Below are 25,395 nucleotides of genomic sequence, written 5' to 3'. Positions count from 1 at the left end.
TTCACAATTGGCACTCTAATATGCCGTGTATTTTTTCAAATTTTGTGGTGAACTGTTTTCAAGGGTATAACCAATGATCGTGTCATGTTACATATCAGCAGAATGCGGTTTACCCCTTCAAAGTCCTTCATAATATCATATAAGCACAGTGGCCGAGTAAAATTGAGCATATATTTACGGCTAAAGAGTGGGGTTACACACATTCGTGACCCAGAATGTTTCTTTACATCAAGAAAGTAAGATTTGGCACATTATTACACTAGGGCATTGTGGTACAACACATTAGTCCACTATCAAAGTATGTTTTGGCACATTATTCCATAAACCGTGTCCCAGCAGAATATGGTACAACACATTAGGGCAACATCAAAGTGTGGTTAAACATAGTACAGTAATGAAAATTTCTATAGCCTATCAACACATCAGCCGAATGAGATGGCAGAATACGATTGCATGATTGCAAATTCTGTAAGATCAGGCACAGAAATGGAAAAATCTCAGGTGCACAACTCCAAATTATTGATAATATATAAATGCAATAAAATTTTGCAATCAATAGAGGTTTTTAGCATAATCATGGCCATATCCAGGTAATCTCTTTAGGGTAGGTCCCATAACCTTGGCCATGATTATGCTAAAAACCTCTATTGATTGCAAAATGTTATTGCATTTATATATTATCAAAAATTCGAAGTTGTGCACCTGAGATTTGTCTATTTCTGTGCCTGCAATTAGTCTCATCAGGTAGCTCCTCCCATTATATATATATATATATATATATATATATATATATATATATATATATATATATATTCAGGTTGTGCAGTCCAGGAATCTTCCCATATACTCCATTTAATGTGCTTTATTGCACACTTGAGGGAAAGGAGATGCCCTCAGTCTGGATTAACACCCTTCCTTATTGGTTTAAAGGCATGGAGTCTGGTATAGTATATGCACACTGGTATGAGGCACAATTCTAGGTAAGTCCTACAAGTTATATACTGTAGTGCAACTTTGGTTCATTTTTGTGGCATGGGTCCCCCTGGATTGCTTTGGTTGATCTGTTTCAGGGCACTGCATTATAACATATTATTCTTTTAGAACACATTTTAACCCTTCACAGCTGTGGCTGCTCTTGACTATCTTTCACTGCACTTTTCTTACTATGGTGGTGCCCTGGGGCAACTTAGCTGGGCCAGTTTGGGGGGGGGTGTCTTGCGCTCTGGATTTGAACCCTAGTATGTTAGGGACCTATCCTAAAGAGGTTACCTGGGTATGGTGGGTAGGCCCATAACCTTGGCCATGATTATGCGAAAACCCTCTATTGATTGCAACATTTTATTGCATTTATATATTATCAATAATTTGGAGTTGTGCACCTGAGATTTGTCTGCTTCTGTGCCTGCAATTAGTCTCATCAGGTAGCACCTCCTATTATATATATTCAGGTTGTGCAGTCCAGGAATCTTTCCCATAAATTCTATAAGATCTCAACTCTAAAGAAGCTTTTTGACAATGTTACAGTTAATTTAATAGGATATGTTAATAGTCCTCAGACTGGTGTGGTAGCATTATGACCCTATCATCAGATTTAAGGGATGATGGTATCGGGGTCTATATGGTTAACTTCCTTTATCTACTTTTCTCCTGTGTGCTATAATATCGGTGGACAGGAGAGTGAGAGCCCAGGGGGAAGAAGCAACCTTGATAGAAAAAAAGCACAGTAATTGGATCTGCTTTTGCAGGGAGCCAGAATTGTGTCCCCTGATGGACTGGCCAGCGCAGGGAAGGCAAAATTAGTCCAAAATGAAAAGGAGAGATATAGTAGACAGGTAGTGATTTAATCTATCTTGCACGTCAGTTTTTTTCAGAAATGACATTCAAAAGTTTGGGGTCACTTAGTGCTTTTCTTTCAAAAATAAGGAAATTTCTGTTTTTTTTTCAATGAAGATGACATTAACAATGTATAGTGTATTTCTGATTAATTTAATGTGGTAAATGACTATACTAGCTGCAAACGTCTGTTTTTTAAAGGAATATCTACATAGGTGTATAGAGGCCCATTTCCAGCAACCATCACCCCAGTGTTCTAATGGTACATTGTGTTTGCTAAGCACGTTAGGAGACTAATGGATGATTAGAAAACCCTTGAAATCCCTTGTGCAATTATGTTAGCACAGCTGAAAGTGGGTTTGCTCATTAGAGAAGCTATAAAACTGGCCATCCTTTGAGCTAGTTGAGTATCTGGAGCATCACATTTGTGGGTTCGATTTATACTCTCCAAATGGACAGAAAAAGAGAACTTTCATGTGAAACTCGACAGTCTATTCTTGTTCTTAGAAATGAAGGCTATTCCATGCGAGAAAATTGCCAAGAAACCGAACATTTCCTACAACGGTGTGTACTACTCCCTTCAGAGAACAGCACAAACAGGCTCTAACCAGAGAAGTGGGAGGCCCTGGTGCACAACTGTGCAAGAAGACAAGTACATTAGAGTCTCTAGTTTGAGAAATAAACTCCTCACGTCCTCAACTGGCAGTTTCATTAAATGGTACCCGCAAAACGCCAGTGTCAACGTCTACAGTGAAGAGGTGACTCCGGGATGCTGGCCTTCTAGGCAGACTGGCCGCAAAAGGAAAAGATTAATATGGGCAAAAGAACAGACATTGGACAGAGGAAGATTGGAAAGTGTTATGGACAGACGAATCGAAGTTTGAGGTGTTTGGTTCACACAGAAGAACATTTGTGAGATGCAGAACAAGTGAAAAGATGCTGGAAGAGTGCATGACGCCATCTGTCAAGCATGGTGGAGGTAATGTGATGACCTGGGGCTGTTTTGGTGCTGGTAAAGTGGGAGATTTGTATAAGGTTAAAGGATTTTGAATAAGGAAGGCTATCACTCCATTTTGCAACGCCATGCCATACCCCGTGGACAGCGACAATGACTCAAAGCACACCTCCAAATTATGCAAGAACTATTTGGGGATGAAGCAGGCAGCTGGTATTCTGTCTGCACTGGCCACTCCATTACAGTCACCAGATCTCAACCCCATTGAGCTGTTGTGGGACAAGCTGGACCGTATGGTACGCAAGAAGTGCCCATCAAGCCAATCCAACTTGTGGGAGGTGCTTCAGGAAGTGTGGGGTGAATTTCTTCAGATTACCTCAACAAATTAACAGCTAGAATGCCAAAGGTCTGCAATGCTGTAATTGCTGCAAAAGGAGCATTCTTTGATGATCGCAAAGTTTTTGAGGGACAAAATTATTTCAAATAAAAAAACATTATTTCTAACATGGCCAATGTCTTGACTATGTGTTCTATTCATTTTGCAACTCATTTTGCAACTGAAGTCAGTTTTCATGTAAAACACAAAATTGTCTGGGTGACCCCAAACTTTTGAACCGAGTGTATATTTAGCACATATTCTGTATTTTTCATGGTGACATCACAATTTTCACACTATGCAATAACATGTTCAGAATGATCACAATGAGAGATTTGAATGGTATTTTATACATATTATACCACTTGTAGTGTGATCAGTGTTGTACTAGTATTCTGTGAACACTTGATATCTGGATACAGCAAATGCAAACAACCTAATTATGTTCACCTTTGGTGACTGAGTTTCTAATATGTAACATTCTAGAATTGTATATGTATGATGTTTAAGAATCTGGAAGTAGGTGTGCAGCCTTTACAAGGTTTCAAGGTCAGCCCAGATATATATGTGTGTATGTATATATATGTGTGTATGTATATATGTGTGTGTGTGTGTATGTGTATGTATATATGTATGTATATATATATATATATATATATATATATATATACACACACACATACACACACACACGGATTGGCCACTATCTTAAGCTGGAAGATTCCCTGGTGGGTCGATTGGTCTCTGGGGATGCTTATCTATGGCCCCGCCCCTCGAATCGCGTCATCTTTTTCTGCATTTTTGCATCGCAGGCTGTTACAGCCAGCCTGAAACTGTACCGCCAGGAATAGTCGGGGGAGATCGCGGGAGGACGGGGCCTTATACAGGTGACCAACGGTGATGATTTTATTTACTATTGCCGCCTGCAGTCATCAGACTGACCCGGCGGCGGCTGCGGGCTCCTTCACAGTCTGAGTATGATGCACCAGCAGACGATAATGTCACATCCTGTCAGCGGGAGGGAGAAGCCCATCTGCAGGCGCTCCCTGCACAGAGGAGCCACGTCGTCCGTCTGAGCAGAACAGGGAACTGCTGCATCCTTACCAGTGTGGCTGTGGCTGGATACAGGGGATCTCTAGTGACGCAGGGGCCGAGTAGCAGAGTGCTACACAAGTAGCCCGGACAGTAGCACCAGACTGCAGGGACAGTACCCACTATATATCTGACCTGTTCTCTTCTGGGGCTCCTGGACACCTGCTAGTGACCACAGAAACACGATTGTCCCTTAGTGATGTGGAACAAGTCACCTGCATAGGGGTGAGTGAGGGGATATGCATGGGGTTATGGGATAACTGGGAAATGCCATGCATAGAGATGGCTGGGGCAGCACAAACATTTGGGTGTTCAGTACAAAAGGAGCTGGTTACTGTATATGGGGTCATATGGAGGACAATGTGGGGACATATATGTATTAAGTTGTCAAACCACTATTCAGGTTCTGCCTGTAAAAGAAACAGTGATAAATGCCTCTGCATTCCTAATGCTGGCCATACACGCTACAATTATCGGGGCGAACTGCCTGATATCGCCTGATAATTGTGTGGGGGGGGGCGACCGAGGGTTAAATATTGCTCGGTCGGGCATGCCGGATTGTCCAGCATGCCCGTCCGATGCGATATTTCCCGGTAAACTGTCGGCCGCATTGGGCAGTGTATGCCCAGCCGCGGCTGACAGACAGACATTTCCTGTGTTCCTTCCTACGGAAGGAACAGGGAAATGTCTCCTCCCCCGGGGGCGGAGCGCGGATGTCGGGCTGATACACTGTGAGAGAAATCTCAGTGTATGCCGGTGACATCTGCAGCTGGCAGTCTGCCAGATAAAATGTCTGTCGGTCTGACAGACATTTTATCTGGCCGTGTATGCCCAGCATAAGACATCACAAATGCATGGTGATGTGTAGATGTGCAACTAGTGATCTGTAATTTGTACTAAAGTGTGCGCCAGTGAGTCATGTGAGCAAGATATAAAAAGACTAATGGAATTTTCTGAGTTAGAAATGGCACAAAATGTGGGGTTGCCACAAATCCAAGAAAAGGATTTTAGCAAGATTTATTTCTGCTGAGTCCTTGAGATTAATGTATACGTAGGACATTAAATTATTTAACTCTTCATCATTCTGAGGCTCCATCCCAACATTGTTTTAAGGAGACATTGGAATAAATTAGTTTGACGAAGAGTGCACTTCTAGAGTGGTTGATGTAAAGTTGCTGGGCGTGTGTGTGTGTATGTATATATATGTGTGTATGTACATGTGTATGTTTGTATGTATTATATTATATATATATATATGTATATGTGTGTATGTATATATATATATATATATGTATATATTATATATATATATATTATATATAATATATTTTCGATCTATCCTAAATACCAGGAGGTGTAGATGTGCGTTTCGCCAGTGTGTGGTTTTCCCCTGTCTTACAACATAGTACTACTTTGACTCTGGGGACCACTACTAACACTGATCAATAGCCAGATTCTCAGTTGGGTTATAAATGACCTTATGTTGGCATACTACATTACAATATACTTAAACTATTGACTACATAATAAAAGTTTCAGTGCGGAATCCCTCAAAATTAGCTTGAAATAAAATGTCTGCTTAAGCATTAACCGTTTAATTTAATGTTACCAAACACTGCACAATGCAGTTTTAGTGATATATATACGTTTTTACACACATTTCTTACGTCTTTCATTAAATATTTGAGGGGAAAAAGGGCTCTTGTAACACAAAGAGAACTCAATTTAATTTTATTTCAGGTTTTGATGACCCATCTGTTGGAAGCAACCGCATTAATAGTATTGACCGATTTGGATCGGGTATTGGTCTCGGAATATTAAGTGGAGGTGAGAAGTACAAATTATTTAAACATAGTGGATATACAGTAGTGTACAGGTTGAGTCTCTCATACCCAAATATTTCAAAATACAAAATATTTTTATTTTTTAGCATGACTGAGATGTGAAATCTTTTGCTTTAAGGTTCAATGCACACAAACTTTGTTTAAGGCACAAAATTACTAAAAACAAAGTATATAATTACCTTCAGGGTTTGTATATAAGGTGTATATGAAACATAAATGAATTTCATGTATGTACACAACTTTTTGAGGCACAAAATTATTGAAAATATGGTATAAAATTATCTGCAGGCTGTATGTATAAGGTGTATATGAAACCTACATTCATTCTGTGTTTAGATTTGGGTCCTATTCCCAAGATATTTCATTATTGTATGCAATTATTCCAAAATACAGAATATTCCGATATCCAAAATTCCCCTGTTCCCAAGCATTTTGAATATGGGAGATTCAACCTGTACTATTTTATTAAATGCATGCTGTACCCCAATTTATTAATCTGTAACAAACATGAAAGTATGTAATGGACAACTCTATATAACCCTATGCTTTGCAATCTGGAACCAGTGTGTATGGCAGTGATTTTTAGAGCAACAGTTTTCCCTTCCTGATGTCAGGGTATGTGTAAATCTCCTATTGAACAAAGTTTAAGCTCTTTGCTATCTATAGTTCCAATTAATGATAACTTCCTGCCTCTCTTGTGGCAGCAAAGAGGTGGTCATTATTTTTATTCAGCTATCTTTTGTTATCCATGACACTGACTGCTGTCAGGATAGATATAGATTGGAAAGTAACATTTCTCTTCTCACCCATGGGGGACACTGGCTTAACCATGGGTATAGATCAGCGTTTTTCAACCGCTGTGCCGCGGTTGTTAAGTGTGCCGCACGGTCAGATCTGCCGTATTGCGGACCGGGCAGTGCTGAGCTCTTCTGGGAGTCTCGGGCGCGCTCGGGTCATCTATGCAGACACGGCGTGCGTGACCTGTGATGTTTCCAGTCAGGCTGCCCGCCAGCTCCGCGGCCCTTGCAGATCTGCATGAAGGCCGTCAGCACCCCCAGTCAGCCTGCCTACCTCACCAGCCAGCCCCGCGACCACCAGCACCCCCAACACGCCAGCCAGCCCTGCGACTACCAGCCAGCCTGTCTCACCAGTCAGTCCCGCGGCCACCAGCACCGCCAACATGCCTGCCAGCCTCACTATCCAGCCAGCCACCAGCTCTACCTGCACGCCCAGCCAGCCTCGTGGCCACAAACCAGCCTGCCTGCACTCTGCTGAACAGGTAGGGACAAAAAAATGTATATTATTTTATGTGGGAGCCAGTGTACTTTGTTTTTTTGGGGGGAGCAATGTGGGTTATTTTTTTTTTCTTTATGGGCCAACAATGTATTTTTTTTTTTGTTTGTTTCTGTGGGGGCCAGCCAGTGTTAATTTTTACTGTGGGGGCCAATGTATTGCCTTTTATTCCTGTGAGGGCCAATGTATGTGTTTTTTTTTTTTTTAATGTGGGAGCCAATATGTATGTTTTTTTTTTCCAAGGTCGCGCACGCCGCATCGCTGAATGGTGTGCCTTGTTAATATTATGATCTTGTGTAGTGTGCCTCCAGTTGAAGGTTGAAAATCACTGGTATAGATGGTGAGCTGGGCACCAAACTGTTTTCTTCCCACAGCGTAGGCTCCCCCTCCCCTATGCCCCGCCTAGCAGGCCAGTTTTTTGTTTGGTGCCCAAGGATTGGTTTTAGGGGGCCCTACAGCCCCTCTTTTATTCATATTTATTTTATTTTCTGAGCGGGTGGTGGGTCAGCGCCTTGGCGCCCCCGCTGTCGCTCCGACACTCCCTGTGCCAGCGGTCCGAGCACTGGCGACTGGGTCAGTGACGCTGGCCATGCTCCAGCATACACTAAAGGAGCCGAAGCGCTGGGGATCAGGTAAGGTGACTCCCTGCTTGCATGGAACCTCATATCGCGACTGTCGCCACTGGGGAGGTGCTGGCAGTGGGTGCCATGTAGTCTCCGTGCCCCCACTAGACCACCAGGATAGTTTTATGGTAACAGGACACTACTGTAAGTAGTGACCATAACCCTGGTGTTGATGCCAAAAGAGGGGGGGGAGTGGGGGTTAGGCTGTCAATGTTAGCCCTTTCCCTGCCCCTTTTGGCATGTCCCCGCATGCAGGCTCCCCATCACTGGAATTATTTCTCCTCTCCCTAACTTCCCCTCCCTCACTGAGAAGCTGAGCAGCCATTTTAGCACAGATGCCTTGAAAAAGACCAAAAACACGTTGGTGATGGTTACACAGGAAGGAGAGGACACTAACCGGAGAGGGACATTCTGTATATGCATTGGGACCCTATCCATCCATCCCCTTGTTAAAATTTTCAGATATCTTTAAGGGGGTCCCAGTGCATACCTATTTGGTATGATTTGCTCTCCAATATTCTTTGTTTAATATTGTACTGGTGAGCTGAGATCATTATTGCTGACAGTGTTCGCCAATACGCGCTATAGCGCATAATTTGCCCCATAATAAGGACTGAGGAATTGCTTTTAAAAAAGAGCTGGATCCCCGTGGACTCGCTATGCCGCTGCCAATCCCTATCAGGCTGTCAGGGATTGGCCACAGCACGTCTCCGATGACACGGGCCTGCACTCATCGCTGAAAGTACCTGCTGTGAATCAAATAGGCGCCGGTCATGAGCCATTTGGAGCTCGCGGACCGACAGCCAATTAGCAGCAGCTGCCGGTCCGCGAGCTCCGATTGGCTCGCGTGCGGTCGCCAGACTTGTATTACAGTAGCACCTTTTTCAACGGCTGCACTGAGTGCTGCGGGCTGGTGTGGCTGCCTGATGCAGGCGCATGGGGGCCAGGCAGCAGGTGAGGTCTGCTAGAGGGACACATTAGTTAAGATTTACATAATATTAAGTAGCCCTAACACAATTTCTCAATTAATATTTTAAGAAAAAATGGCCATAATTTAGCATAAAAATTCATATATAAATACATATAATGAATGGATGTCTCTCCTTATTTTCTGCTATTCATTATCGTCTGAGGAAGCTGCCGTACAGGCGGGGAAACGTGTCACTTTGTATTGGATCTGTTAATGAATAGCACCAATTAAGGAGAGCCATCCACATATTTAATATGCTGTTCAGCTGTGGACCTTGGAGAAACAACGTTACCTTTCCTTTTGGACTGCATTGTGGAGATCCTGGCAGGAGGAGATGTGCTAATTCGCATCCCGTGATCGGAGGGTCGGAGACAGCACATATATAAATTATCCCAAAGAAACCAGGATATCCCGCACAGGAATGATAACCAGTGTTATATTTCACATCTATAAGTAAAACCAGTAATAGGTAATATATACCATATCTTATATCGTATATCGTAATTTTATCATAAGATAAATTTTTATACGCTGGAGGTGCTCCCTGGAATCGAGTAACGAACTCAAAAAGTAACAATAATTGGAAAAACAAATCATCAGTATAGTGATTCCTTCGTGGGGCACTCTTTTGTACATAAATGATTTGTTAGTATAATTAAAAATTAGCTTTTAATATATCTCCAATAAAAGAATAGGGATTTGTGCTAATTTATAAAATATCTAATTGAGCTCCCTTAGCAATTAATCTCATGAATTTATAAAAATATATCTATTATAAGAATTAGCATAAAGTATCTGGTGACTATGCTTGTTTGAATTCATGTGCTCATATAGCTCCTGATGGGTACATAATATATTATAATAGCAGGGTCAGGTACAGTTCGTATGACATATAAAAATTGTAAATAATAATAGGAAATAACTCATAAATTAGAACTGTATGTAATAATAACTACTCCGTCATTTGAGATAAATCTATACATTGAGTGTGATAATAGCGTGTCTGCTGAGTATCATCCCAAATTCATATACCATGTATGGCCAAACACATATATGCAAATGATCCCCGGCTTGCAACAAATTATTTAATCCTATTGCCGGGTTGGATACTACCTCAATGTAACCAAAAATATATAAATATACACATGAAATGCTAGCAGAGTACTCTGAAAAAAGAGGAGAGCAAAGACCACCCTGTAGGGGTAAATAATCCCAGATGACCTGATACTGATTTATATCAGGATAGCAATCCCGGATGACATACTTAAATATTATAAACTACTATGGGCAGATAATATCATGTTGTGTCACATAACCCCATAGAAATGTAAATAGTAAGTACAGAGTACAAGTACCTGGTCCCCTCTGCTGTCCAGGGTCTTCTATGACCGGATGGATTGGCTCACAAGATTCTAAATCTGAATAAGACTAACATCTATGCCTTATTTTGGAAGAAAAAGTGCAATTGCTGATTAATGCTTATTACTACAAGTATCTTTTAATAGTATATATCGAATTTATAATAGCTTGGATTTTACAACAAATAGCGGTTTTGTTTTGAAAGCGGTTATTATGTGCATTCATTATATGTATTTATATAAATTTTTGTTATATTATGGCCATTTTTTAATACTTGAAATGTTAATTGAGAAATTGTGTTAATTATTTGAGCAGTGCTTCTTAATATTATGTAAATTTTGTTGAGATTTATTGGGTACAGATAGCAGGTACCCTTTTTAGAAGCTGCAGCCCAAATAAATTGTCATCTGATAGGTTAGGCGCCAGGTGAGTGTCTATATTTTTGTACAAAAAAAACATTAGGCAAGCGGCTGCTGGGGAGGGGGGATGCGTAATGTATAACTGGTATTACTGCGTGGCATAATGTGTAAAGGGCACCAATGTGCGTCATAATGTGTAAAGGCCGGTCATGCCTGTGTGGCATAATTTGTAAGGGGTATTACTGCATGGCATAATCTGTAAAGTCCGGGCATAGCTGTGCGGCATAATATGTAAAGGCCGGGCATTAATATGTGGCATAATGTGTAAAAAGGCATTACTGCGTGGCATAAATGTTATAAGAGGCACTACTGTGTGGCGTAACGTGAATAAGGCTACTATACAGTGAAAAGCTAAAGCAGCCATCCCCACTCGTGTACCGCAGTGACCGGCATGGCATGTATATTCACACTGCAGGGAGAGCTTGCCTTGAGGGCAGCCCATCATCTTCTTGAGTACTGGGCATGCTCCCTACGGTGAGGAAAAGGACGCATCTCAAGGACACACCACTTTTTAGGGTGAGCGAAAAAGGCGTGCGGAGTGTCCCTTTCTGAAAGGTGCCTCCCCGTCTGCCCTAATAAGACGACTAGGGCATTGCAGCAGATATCTGGAATATCTGCTGTGGTCTCCTGTACATACATCCCGGTAGTTTTTAATATTTATATACCACCTCAGAAAATGGTTGCCTTTTAGGATATACCACATATATCCTTTGATAAATATGACTGTTATTACCTAAAGCGTTATTCATAGGCTAACATACTATCGCTTTAAAACGGGACTCATGAATTAATTACAAAGGTTCTGTGACTGGCTGACTTCATGCCTGGATTTCACCTGGTTTTAATGAGCCACAGAACCTGTGTAATCCAAGAGTGTCCCAGTTTAAAGGGATGATATGGTAAGCCTACTTATTCACTATTGGTTTTGTGAACAGACAAGTCATATCACCTGTAAGATCATGGAGGCATTAAAACATGTATTTAAGGGGCATGTGGGGATATCTGATACTGTTGGGGGTATCAGATGGGCATTTTAGGGGCATATGGGAATGTGTTGTGGTATGTGAGGATCTTTAAAGCTTAAATTATAATGGGACCCAGAAATGGTCAGTTAGGACCCCATTTTATTTATTTTTTATATAAAGTGGAGGGTCCCTGGGACCCACATATTTTGTCACTCCCCGCGATCACTGTTGCAGATGTTGTTTTTTCATCATTTATGCTTTATATAATTCCCTTTGATAGGGTAATTATACATATATTTTGCTCTTTATATTAAATACATGTTTTTATCCCTGTTGTAGTTAAGATATTTTTCTCCTAAGGGTAATTATGGCACTGTTTCATCTTGATCTTACCAAGTCTGGGCGCCATCATGATATCCCTACCCTACCAGCGCCAGCATCCCGACGGTTAGGGGGAGGGTTAGATTTAGGGTTACCACTAGAGGGAGTGTTAGGGATAGTCTGCGGGGAGGGGGAAGTTAGGGTAAGGCTGTGAGGGGGGGGAGAGGTTAGGGTTAGCATACTTACCTACATACAGGATTCTGACTGTTGGTATACTGACCGCCAGGATCCCGTACCCAACCTGGTTATACATTTTTGCTCCTTACTCCCCTGTTGGGGTTGGTTTGTTGATCACTTATTTGGCCGGTATTTCATGCATTGTATGTTTGTGTGCCTGTTTAGCTTTTCTAAGTATATAGGAGTACTTAGTTTCTATACCTATCTCTCATCATTTTTTTTTGTTTTCAGCTGCAGTGATTTCACACATTGGCCCTGGTAGTAAAATAAATATTGGCCCACACAGGAAGAAAAAAAAAAAAAAACCAGCAAACACATGTTCATTTAGGAAATGCTCAGTTAGGAAAAACCAAACACTTGTCCCCACCAGAAAAAAAAAACAAACACATTTGCCCTCACAGGAAAACAAAAAAATGTAACTGATTAAAATGTATTGCTCTGCTGTATCACTGCATCACTGTAGCGGAAGGTGGCATTCAGCTACCTGTAGTCATGTCAACGCATCACCGTCTGAGTCACGCCAGGAATGAGCTTAGTCTGAGTCTCCTTGAAAAGTCCAGCAATGGCTACTAGGATGCAGCAGGCAGAGTTACATCAGAATTTGTGGGGCCCAGTATAAATTAAACAAGGCTGGGTGGGCAGAGACATATTCGTGGAGGGTGGGCAGAGGGACACATGATAGCAGGTAAGGGCACACATGGGGGTTGGGGACAGAGGCACACATAGGGAAGAGGGTTGAGAGAGAAAATTATAAATATATGTATATGTGTGTGTGTGTGTATATTTGTGTGTGTGTGTATATATATATATATATATATATATATATATGTATATGTGTGTGTATATATATATATGTATGTGTGTATGTGTATATATATATATATATATATATATATATATTTTTTTTTTTTATTTAGTGTGTATATATAATAAAAAAAAAAAGCTAGCAGTGGCATCAGATTGTCTGCGTGTCATTACTGCGCCTGCTGCGGAGAACTGTGTGCTGAGCTGTCTCGGGAGCTTCTGTGCACACTGAGCTCCGCATGGCTGCCGCACTATAATTACGACAGGCAGCCAATCACTCAATGCTGCAGGGATGGCGAGTATGGACAGCCGCCCGGCAGCTGTCAGCAACTCCCCCTCCCCTGCTGCAAACATACGCGAACACTACTGGTGGCCCTGGGTGCTGGTCCCAGTAGCCTACTGCAGCCACTCCGCCTCAAGCTGGCCCTGAGCACCAGTCGCCTGCTCACCTAACCCCCACCTGCTACCCGCTTAGGTGCTTCCACTTACTGGAGGACTTCACTCCAGGTGTAGGGGCTGTGTCACGCGGGGCCACAGAGCCGCATGTCCCTGTAGTGACCTCCTCCTCTGCTTTTTATTGCCTGCAGCCGGGCCAGGGACATCAATCATGTTAATAAGGGAGCAAGAGATTGGCCGCAGTGAGTCACTGGTCCTCGATAAAGGGTAAAATACGTGCTATAGCGCGTATTTGCGATCACTGGTCCTCGGTAAATTGAAGTTGGAAAGCGGCACAGTGATCCTCGTGGCTCCGGATTGACCACGCAGAGCTTGGTATGCGGACCTTCTTTGTCTGTCGCCGCTCCGCTGCATCTTCCGCTCAAGGCCCATGCTTCCAACTGGACCCAGGACGTCTCTTTTTGACGGGGTGGCTCTTGAGACACCCGTCCTTTGAGTTAAGGGGTTCTCACGTCTCCATCATTCACACCATGCATCAGGCCAGAAAACCTCCTTCGGACAGGATTTATTAGTTTGTAGGACATACTTTGACTGGTGTTCGGCTCGAGACTTCAACCCGTGATCCTTCCTCCTGTCGTGAGTTCTGGCTTTCTTACAAGCTGGTCTGGATTTGGGCCTCCGCCTCTCCTTATTAAAAGTACAGGTTTTGACCCTTTTTCTCCCAGCAGCAGATTGCGCTTTTGCCTGTTGTACAGATTTTTCTGCAGGGCGTCCTCCACGTACAGCCTCTGGTGGCTCCGTGGAACGTAGCTTTCGGTTCTGCAGGCTCTCCAGTCATCTCCTTTTGAGCCTTTGGCCATCTTGGACATTCGTTGGCTCTTATGGAAGATGGTCTTCGACCTTGCGTTCTCATCGGTTGTAGGGTTTCGGACTTGAGCGCATTGTCTTGTCACTCTGCATTTCTTATTTATCACCTGGATCAGGCTGTACTTCGGATACGTTTGGGCTACCTTTCCAAGGAATCTAAGTCAATTCTGCTCGCTGATTTCCTGGCTGCCCCACATTTCCGCATTTGTATGTTTGAACTTTTGCCATTTTCTCCTACTCCTTGCCTTGAGTTTGTTAACCTAATTGTCCTGCTAGGCTGGGGACAGGGGAGGGGCTGGGTTACTGGGAAGAAAAGTTAACTGGTGCCCGACTCCAGCACTTCACCTATACCCATGGTTAAGCCTGTGTCCCCCATGGATTCGAAGAAAAGAATTTTACAGATAAGAACAAAAATCTCCTTTCCTTGTGTATAGTTCATGGTCTCCATGCCATACAAAATGTAGACAGAAGAACAAATTCTGTATAGTATTAACTAATATAGCGAAGAAAGAAAAAAAAAAATCTCCTCCGCAGTTCTCCACAATTGTGTTGGTTGGATGAGTGGGAAATTGGTCTACAGGGTACAGTAAAATTTGTTTAGTGAATTTTCCACACCCTTCTGTCCCCAAATCCTCAGACTGAGCACCCTTTTGTTGAAGAACCCTTTCCTGTATTTTTCTGTCTCCAGTGGTAGTGAATGTCCCCTCGCTTTGTAAAGTCCAATGTATGAAAATGTTGTTAGTCAAATGTTTTTGGGGCCTTGAATAAATAAGTAACCTTTTGAAAACTGATCACACATGGGCAGATCCTACTGCTTTTCCCCATAGTTTGATTTGTGTTAGTGCGGTTGGAAGATGACTCGCATACATAAGCGGTCATCTTCCAGCTATATATTCCGCCACTCTCTGCAATGATTGTCAACTTTGAGGAAATTATGAGGAACCATGGTTGTCTTTCAGCACATGCTGCAATTTCAGTCTATTTGGCCAAATAATGAGTACAATTGTGTGTGGCAATTGTAAACGGCCTTATTTCAGCAGGAATCAAACCTAATTTTTGTTTCCTCTTTATAATTTATCCATTCTTTTTTTTTATTCAGTTATTTCTGAAGTTGAATATTTTATTGTTAGTTAAAGAGGAACCCTGACTAATAAATGAGCTCCTAATTAGTACAGCTGCCTGGCATGACCACTCACTGGCATCACAAGGGGAATGTGGGCCGCATCGGGTGACACTATCCGAGAGGGTGACAGCAAAATAGCAGAGCTGCTCCATTTTGATGTCACCCCTTTGGATGGTTTCACCGAGCAGCCACACTGCAGTGAGAAGCAGGGGAGAGGATTGGAGGCTGCCCAGCTGAGTAAGCCGGGCTTACTCAGTGGAGCAGCAGATACTAGGCAACCCTCAGCCTCTCGCCTGTCTCCAAGGCCCATTGAGTGCTGAGAACGGGTGGGACGTGACATGCGGTCATGCCTCCAAGAGTGGCACACATGAGTGGCTTTGCGTTACGAGACCACGCCTTCTTCCGCGTGGATCCTGGACCACCGCATTGGGTGTCAGTAAGGTAAGCAACGCCACTGTGACTACTGGCTTTCCCATGTTGTGAAACCATGCAGATTTTGCCAGTTAGAAACTTTTATAAACCAGCCACCTGATTCTTTGGACTTTTCAATCATTCTATAATCAAGTTGTATCACCTGATAGCTATAGCTTACCATCTGACATGACCTACAATATTCACTTTTTAGAAGAGACACATCTTTACAACTAATATGCTTTAGATTTTTTCTAAAAAGTGCATTAGAGAGTGAAAGGTAGTACCAATTACTAAAATTATACATTTAGATATATAAAGAAAGATGATGAAATTTGAGTGTTATTTTAAGTTAAATGTGATATGTATAGGTTCATATTTATAACAATGAAGTAGGAAAATATTGTGCGTTGACTATTCATAAGCTTGTCTTTTCTCCCATAGAAATTGATCGTGGATTGAGTGGCGACAGAATTGAGTTGAATTCTCTGTCCAGGAGTTATGGTGATTCTTTTGATAGAGGGTTAGGTAAGTTACTACAGCTTAACAATTTCCATGTTGTATGTATTAAAAAAAAAAAAAAAAAAACTGTTTTACAGATTATGCTCAATTTGCTAGCATACTGACTGTAAAAGCGCTTTGCACGTTGTTTTCCAAGCTGTCTGTAACTGCAAAAAGGGCCGGGAGAAGAACACTATAAATTTAATTTTCCTATTTATGTAAGCCCATACCGCAAAACCAAATACAAATTTCCACCCGTTTACAGAATTCACACTTGCTTAGGAACATCTCTGATCTGTCTAATGGCCTCTGTACACCAGTGACGGATTGCTGCGATGCTGTGTTCCTGCGATGCCCAGTTGGAGGATCGGTGAAATCCAACATTGTTGGATTTTCACTAGTTTTGTAAATCACGATCCAAAATGATTGATTTACATCTGAAATGTAACATGTAGAATTTCACCGATCCTCAGATGGTCTGCGTTTCCGACCGGCAGATCGGCGTTTCCGATCCCAACGCAGGATTTTGAAATCTGTCGCCTAGTGTATGGGGGGGACTTACCTCTTCGAATCAGCTACCACTTAAGTACCTCCTCATCATCATGGCCTGCAGTTGCACTTACATATAGGATGCATTGTGCTGCTTTTTCACATGTGCAGTTAGGAAATCTACCTTTTAATTTCAAAAGAAGTTGGTTCCAAATTAGCCAGAAGCTTATTATTTAGATCAGAGTGTTCCAGTAGGGCACCACGCAGTTAAAGCTTTCAGCCCCCAGGATGCATCGGTCCATCCCCCCTATACCCAGCCCCCGAGCCAGAGGCACCTCAGTTTCGTCAGTGCCTGGCTGGAGTCGGGTGACTATTATGCAGTGGGCTGCTTAGGCAGCCCAAATAGCTTTTATTTTATGATTTGTTTATTTTATATTTTCCTGCTGAGCGTGTAGCAGCAGACTGTTCACAGGACATCTGAGCTGCCGCTCCGTCACCTCTCCGGGCGCCAGCTTCGGCTTGGGATTTCAGCGGGCATCCTGGGGTCCTCGCTCACCGGCTCTGCGGACGGACCCAGACTGCAGCCCGGACGCAAGGGGACAGTTAAGGCGGGTCATCGGTGCGGTGACCCGCAGATTGTCAGTCATACCTCCGGTCTCAGGGGACAGAACGGAGGCGCTGAGAGTGAACACACAGGCTTTGTCCAAAGTGATCCACTAGACCAACAGGGTACATATGGAGCGGGAATCCAGCGTCCCGTGATTAAAAATCAGCATGGGGAGGTCAGCTTTCCCCATTAAAGCAGCCACTCCCCTCAGCTCAGGGCGTCATTCCTCTGAGGTCTCTTCCCTGAACTGCTCTCCTCCTCCGGCCACGCCCCCTCAGAGGTCCCGGCGGCCATTTTCTCCAGTCACAGCTCTCAGGGAAACGCAGGGTCTGGTCCCAGCTACATACCTCTCTCTGGAGTAAGGTTGTGTAGCGCTATAGCCTACCAAATATTGAGCCACTGACCACAGAATCTCTGTAGTTGATTGTAGTGCCCTTCTGCAGTTATATGGTATTTCTGCATTGAATGCGACTTATGCTAGCGCTGCCTGTCTGTTCTTTCTCTATACTGTCAAGTATATATCTTTCCATCTTTTTTTCTTACTTTGCCCTAACATACAGGTGTATTCATGGTTTTTCCAGTGCCTCACCTCTCTACAACAAATGTATTTGTGAGTTTTTTTGCATACGGTTGGTTACTGCACTGTGCCACATTTGTGCTGTGTGCTCCTGCAGCTTGCCCAAGCATAAGACAGGATCAGTATATTGCATTCATACTTGTATCCTACATACCCATATTGTGTGTTATACTACTCTACAGCTATGTCTAGCAAAGGCAAGAGCAGCAAGCTAGCAGCTGCACCCATACTGCTGTCATGCAAATTAGGTGCTGCAGGCTTAATTGAGGATTTGATACAAGATGGGTTATGTGTTAAGTGTTATACTCCACCAGGTCCATCAGAGCTCCTGCACAAGAGCCCCCCTGGGCTTCCTTTTCTCAGGTGCTGGCTACTATTGCGGACCACCTAGCGGTACTGGCTGTAATTCCCCCTATGGGGTTATCACAACAGGCCATAATTCCCCCTATAGGGTTGACACAACAGGTTCACGCGATACAGGTACCTCCTGTGCCCCCTCCATGGGTTAACCTACTCTCTAACTCAGTATAGAGTCTGGTGGATACCTCTACAGCTTTTCAAACTATGTTGCAAGGTGAGAAGCCCCTACCCAGTAAGCCTTCTAAGCGTCCTGTGTTAACATCACAGTCCACGCTGCTCCGATTCTGAAGTGTCATCTGAGGAGGCAGAAGATCTCTCTAACACCGACTCCCCTCTGGGGGAGGACGTGAGTCAGTCTAAAATTTAATATTCCTGCCTTGGTGCGAGCTGTTAGATCCATCTTACTCATAGAACATGATGAGCCAGCCCCTAAATCTAAGCACCCACTGTGTAAATGACAGAAGGTGGCTTCAGCAGAGTTCCCGCTATCGGATCAACTAGCTGAACACATGGCTACAGTCTGGCAGATGCCTGGTAAGAGGTTTCAGCCCAAAAAATGTCTGACCACCTGTTATCCATTTCCTGCGTCTCATTGTTCAAAATGGGAGACTTCCCCTGCAGTATATTCACATGTTGCGCGTTTAATTAAAAGCGCTACGTTACCTATCCCTACAGTAACCTCTTTGAAGGATCCTAGAAAGGTGGAATCTTGCCTTAAATCGATATACTCTTTCAGGCACTGTTGCCTGTGCGACCATGTCTATTGCATGGGTGGCTAAAGCTAGAGAGAGCTGGGCTGACTTACTTGAAGACTCTTTTCCCTCAGATGCTTCTAGGGATCAGATGTCTTTCGGCGCTCACATACGAGATGCAGCAGCTCCAGTCTCATAACATCCAGAGTCTCTTCCACAGCAGTGTCTCTCCGCCGTACCATGTGGCTACGCTCATGTAAGGCATATGCGGATTCCAAGAAAGGTCTAGAAGTGTTACCCTACAATGGGGAGATCTTGTTTGGCGCAGACCTTGACTTGTAACTACGTTGGCAGCATCAAAAACTGCATTTCTGCCTTCAGCAACTGCTGCTACAAAGCCTCGGGCTACATCTAAGTCCTTTCGTCCTCACGGAAAGCCTAACGGTCAGACCTTTCCTAGGCAGTCGGCTTCCACTAGGGACGCCAAGCCCAGGACCAAGCAGGCTTGGATCACCAGATGCCCTGCTTAAAAACCTGAGGATAAGCCCTCAGCCTGACGGGACGGGCCTCCCTCTGGGGTATCCCAGAGTGGGAGGCCGACTTCTTCAGTTTGCCCAGTGCTGGTGTCAAACCACCACGGATGCTTGGGTAAAAGAAGTGGTTTCTCACGGGTACGCCCTCTCATTTCTTCGACTGCCTCCCCACCAGTTTTTCTACACCGGCCCTCCTTCATATCCGAACAAGGCCGTACAAATCCAGAAAGCCATACAGTCCTTGCTGCAGGCAGGGGTAATTGTTCCAGTCCCGCTATTATTATTCTACTCTATTTCTGGTTCAGAAGCCTAATGGGTCTCATTGGCCAATCCTCAACCTCAAATCGATGAACAAATTTCTCAGGGTATCCAGGTTCAGGATGGAAACCTTACGGTCTATCATCCTAGCTATGGAGCCTGGGGACTTTATGGTATCTCTGGACATTCAGGACACGTACCTATAGCGCCCTCACATCAGCGATATCTCCAGTTTGCTATACTACAGCAACACTTCCAACTTCAGGCTCTGCCCTTTGGACAATCCATGGGTGTTTACCAAAATTATGGCTATCATGGCGGCCCACCTGCGTGGTCAGAGTGTCCGACTGCTACCATATCTGGATGACCACCTTGGGATCCCCAGATGTGCTTCACCGCCATCTGCAGCTAACCATTGCTTTCCTTCAAAAGCACGGATGGTTAATTAACTGGAAAAAGTCCTCCCTGAATCCCTCACAGAGAGTGATTTCATCTGGGAGCCCTGCTGGATTGTCAAGATCAGAGAATCTTTCTGACAGACAAGATCTCCACACTTCAACTACTACGCAGATGTCTCCACAGTCGCCAGGTGTCTCAGCAATGCAGGTTCTCAGATCCATGGTGTCCACCTTCGACATTTTATAGCGTATGCTCAGTTCCACTCCAGGCCTTTGCAAAGGCTGATCCTCTCCAGGTGGAACTGGTTACCCCATCTGATCAAAACTCAGATGATGGTACTCTCTCCATAGGTGCTTCTGTTCCTATCTTGGTGGCTACAGACATCCCATCTAACCAAGGGTTGTTCCTTTTGAATCCCGGACTGGGTACTTCTAACAACGGACTCCAGTCTCTGGGGTTGGGGCACAGTGACCGGTCTACACTCCTTTCAGGGCCGTTGGACATTGGTCGAATCAACCGTGCCAATCAACATATTGGAACTTCGAGCTGTCTACAGGGCCCTCATACTGGCCCAGGACATACTTCACGGAAAACCTGTACAGGTACAGTCCGACAATGCCACTACAGTGGCTTACATCAACCATCAAGGAGGCACTCGAAGTCGGGCAGCAATGACAGAAGTGTTATGCATTCCGACATGGGCCGATGGTCACCTCCCGGCCATCTCTGCGGTGTTTGTTCCGGGAGTTCTTAGTTGGGAAGCTGACTTCCACAGCCGTCACAACGTGCATCCCGGGGAATGGTCTCTTCACCAAGATGTTTTTTAAATCCTATTAAGCAGATGGGGCCTCTCAGAGGTGGACCTCATGGCCTCCCGACACGATCACAAACTGCCGGTGTACGAGTCCAGAACAAGGGATGCCGAGGCAACCTTTTGTAGATGCATTCAGTGAAGTAGGACCTTCCAGTTTGCGTACCTATTCCCTCCAATCTCCCTTCTTCCTCGGGTTCTTCGGAAGTTTAAACAAGACTGAGGCACTGTCCTGCTGGTGGCTCCAGCTTGGCCCAGACGTCATTGGCACTCAGATCTTCGGAGTCTCTCCATTGACACTCCGTTCCTGCTGCCTCAACGACCGGACCTGTTGTCTCAGGTTCCTTGCCTTTACCCGGACCTGGGTCATCTGTCTTTTGACGGTGTGGCTCTTGAGACATCCCTTCTGAGGTCCAAAGGATTCTCTAGCCCTGTTGTCAAAACTATGCTCAGAGCGCATAAGCCAACCTCTGCTCGGATCTACCACAGAGTGTGGCATACATATTTCCAATGGTGTCGTACCAGAAGCTACGACCCCCAAGTGTTTAAAATTTACAGAGTCCTGGCTTTCCTTCAAGCTGGATTAGACCTTGGGCTCCGCCTGGTTTCCCTGAAAGTGCATGTCTCTGCTCTATCCATTTGGTTCCAGCGTAGACTTGCTCCACTACCAGATGTCCACACCTTCCTCCAGGGTGTCCTCCGTATACGTCCTCCATATACAACCTCCCTTTGTCCCTCCAGTGACTCCATGGGATTTGTCAGTAGTGCTTTGTGCCCTCCAGGGTCCCCCGTTTGAACCCCTGGATTCTGTGGAACTCAAGTGGCTCACAGCGAATACTTTTTCTTCTGGCTGTGGCGTCCGCCAGAAAGGTGTCAGATTTAGGGGCACTCTCCTGTCGCTTCCCATTTCTGATATTCCATCAGGGCAGGGCTGTGTTTTGGACTCGTCCTGGTTTCCTTCCAAAAGTTGTTACTCGTTTCCACGTTAATGAGGAAATTTTAGTCCCGGCCTTTCAATCTCCAGACCTATCGGCAGGTGAGGCCTCCTTGGATGTGGTCTGTGCCCTCAGTATATACGGGACCATACCAGTTCCCTTCGGAGATCAGACTCCTTATTTGTCCTCTATGGATTACACAAGAAGGATTGGCCAGCCAACAAACAGACATTGGCTAGATGGCTTCGCATGACTGTCTCACAGGCTTACATGCAGGCAGACCTTCCTGTACCGGCTACGGTTACTGCTCATTTTATATGCTCTGTGGGTCCTTCGTGGGCAGCTCGCCGTGGCGCCTCAGTTGAATAGCTTTGTATGAGAGCCGCGTGGTCCTCTGTCCATACATTTCTGAGGTTTTATGCCTTTGATACATTGTCTCGCAGGATGCTTAATTTGGGTGCCGGATTCTCCTCTCAACACAGGAGCGTACCCACCCTTAAATGACTGTTTTGGGCCATCCCCAAGGTCTACCTGTGGAGCCCTATGGATCCTGAAAGAAAATTAGTTATGGTAAAACTTACCTTTGACTCTCCTTTTGAAGTCCATAGGGTCCACAGGGCACCTGCCCTGACGCCATTGGCTTCATATTGGCTGTTTCTGGTCATCGATTTCCAGTGTGATTCTTGTGTGTACCAGTCTTCCTTCTCCGGCCTTTGACTTGTCATGAACTGAGGTACCTCTGGCTCGGGGGCGGGGTATAGACCGATGCACCCTGGGAGCTGAAAGCTTTGACCTCGTGGTGCCCAGTCCTCAACCACCACCTACACCCCAACGTCTCCCTGTAGACCCTATGGACTTCGAAAAAAGAGTTAACAAAGGTACCATAACTCATTTTTTTTCTGAAACCAAAGAGCACAACGGTTTATAGCAGAGGGTCCCAAACTCCGCCATTACAGTCCACTTTTTAATAATATCCATGCTTGAGTCCAGATGGTTAAACCAAATTGACTGGTGTACTAAAGTCACCAGTGTTCAAGCATGGATATCCTTACAGCGTGGACTGTAATGGCAGAGTTTGGGAACTTCTGGTGTTTAGCGGTATGTAGTCATTGTTGTCATTACAGGGTTAAGGCTCGAACAGTAGAAAATTAATTAAATCTGTTTGTATAATACAAATCCAGTAAACATTGGATCTTCTGTAAATTATATTTGAATGTTATAAAATTATTTAAAACTGTCTGACCATGGTCACACTGCTGCAGCTTTTACATGTCTCCCGGTCTTGTTAATGTAAATTGATTAAACCACTCACGCCTATGTCTTTGATCTCCATAATATGAACTAAAGTTGCAGCCGGTTTCAAAAGTAGTAAATCATAAAGATGTGATATTTTCTTCAATAGACCACATCACCAGACTTCTTGCTGTGTAGGGGAAACAGGGAAAAATGTATGGCTTTCATATTACATAGCAAGAAGATGGGGGGATCCGGGTGGAGCCGGTTTCAATCTCTGTGAATAAATGCTTTAAATTTGATGTTTGTTTAGACCTCTTTTCTGAACCAGTTTAAGAACTATTGTTTGATTACTAATGGCATTTTGTCTTTTTTTTTTTTTATAGCCGGGTCTGTAGCAAGCAACCTTGTTGGCAGCATCGACAGAATGAGCTCTAGCATTGGACAAGGAATAGACCGGGTAGGGCCAGAAGTTGATAGAATGGGGATGGTCATGGATCGCCTCAGTTCTAGTGCAGCAAGGCTTGCATCTGGCATTGGTTCAACAAGAAGTATAGACTACTCCGCCAGTCTTGATAGAATTGTAGCCTCTAATCTAGATAGGATGGGCACTAGTATGGGTTATGGTGTGGATCGATTGGGCTCTTCAGTTGACAGAACTAGTTCCAGCATAGAACGAATGGGATCAAGCTTGGACCGCATTGGCTCTGGTGTTGACAGAGTTGATGTTACCATTGATCATTTGGGGTCCTCATCATTTGGATCAAGTTTGGATCGTATGGGCCCTATAATAGACAGACTACCATCTATGGGCATTCTTGGCAGCAACTCCATAACTAGAACGGGACTAGACCGTATTGGCTCAAATGCTTTTGATAGGATGGGAACGATCCTTGGGATGGGGTCCATTATGGGACAAGGTATAGGGTCAAATTTTGGCAGACCAATGGACATCGAACAAAGCCATTTTGCGGGTTCTTCTGGAGGAACTGGTGGAGCTCGAATAAATGTCTTGCCGCGTAAGGGATGCCAAATTTTTGTTCGAAATGTGAGTATGGTCATTTTTTTTTTTTATAATGCAACAGTTTGTGGGTGACTGTTTTGTTCTGTTTATATTGATAGACATAGAGCATGTTTAAAAGCTATTTTAATCTGTTTTTGCGACATTCATTGAATTAATAAGTTTGGAGAAATCATTAATCAATTACACATGCTTTTGAGAAATCCTTTAATCATTAACACAGGCTTTTTCCCGCATTGTTCTATCAGTGTTACCTAGTGTACTTTGCACATTCTCCTAAGTATGTGAGCAAAGCAGTTAGGTAGCTCCATAGTACATATTAAATTAATGAGTAAGTTTATATAAAGGGACTTATGTTAATATAGTATGACCGTAATAATATAATTGTGTATTAGCTTTATAGATCATATAACTTTAGTCATGTGCTCCAAGGTAAATTAATGACTCTTCTAATAAATATTAAAAAATAAAATGTTAACTAGACTACTGAAAATTTGTTAAACTTTTATTTTTTATTAGATGTTAATTTAATCTTTTTAATTTTAGTTTAGATACCCATATATTTGTGTTTCTAAAATTATATTTTTTGTTTTCTAATTACTCCCAGCTCACATTCTGTGCTAAGGGACATTTTCTATGAAATACTGAAGTTCAAAACCAAGTAATGCAGTCTGTGTACAGTCCTTTTGTTAGAGCTTTCAGAGCTATAGTACAGAGAACTGGCAGCTCTCCAGTGCTTTGAGCAGATTATATTTAAAGTGGGGTCATTCTAGGTGGACCACCCTTTCTAAATAATGACAAAGCAACGGGATATGTGAAAAATAGATCTGGTTAGCAAAGATAGAAACTTAAAAGCCTTTTTTGGAACAACATGACCTTTAGCAAGCCGTTGTACCCCCTTTGCTGCGTATGACGTCAACTGCATGTACACCTAAACAGCGGACGGTGAGTCCCACTCATCTGGTCTGGATGACTTGTGGGCACTGACTTCTAGCTGGATTCAAGGTGCTGACTAAAAACAAAAAATGAAAATATGGGCGAGCGACTTGAGGTCCCTCTATGTCCACAACCCTGGCACCTACAAATATGGG

General features: G+C 43.7%; 1 protein-coding gene across 1 annotated transcript in view; it reads left to right on the top strand.

The window, feature by feature from the left end:
* The window catches only part of LOC148508739 (heterogeneous nuclear ribonucleoprotein M-like), a 105,388-nt gene that overhangs the window by 63,249 nt on the left and 16,744 nt on the right, over positions 1–25,395 (top strand). Inside the window, exons 9-11 of the mRNA XM_088444078.1 lie at positions 5,997–6,083; positions 16,333–16,416; positions 23,670–24,331. Of these exons, the coding sequence (XP_088300204.1) occupies positions 5,997–6,083; positions 16,333–16,416; positions 23,670–24,331 (833 nt within the window). The remainder of the gene's footprint in view (positions 1–5,996; positions 6,084–16,332; positions 16,417–23,669; positions 24,332–25,395) is intronic.

The sequence above is a fragment of the Taudactylus pleione genome, unplaced genomic scaffold (genome assembly GCF_031769625.1).
Source record: "Taudactylus pleione unplaced genomic scaffold, aTauple2 ptg000347l, whole genome shotgun sequence".
NCBI classification, from domain to species: Eukaryota; Metazoa; Chordata; class Amphibia; order Anura; family Myobatrachidae; genus Taudactylus; species Taudactylus pleione.
This window is presented reverse-complemented; position numbering and strand designations above follow the sequence as displayed.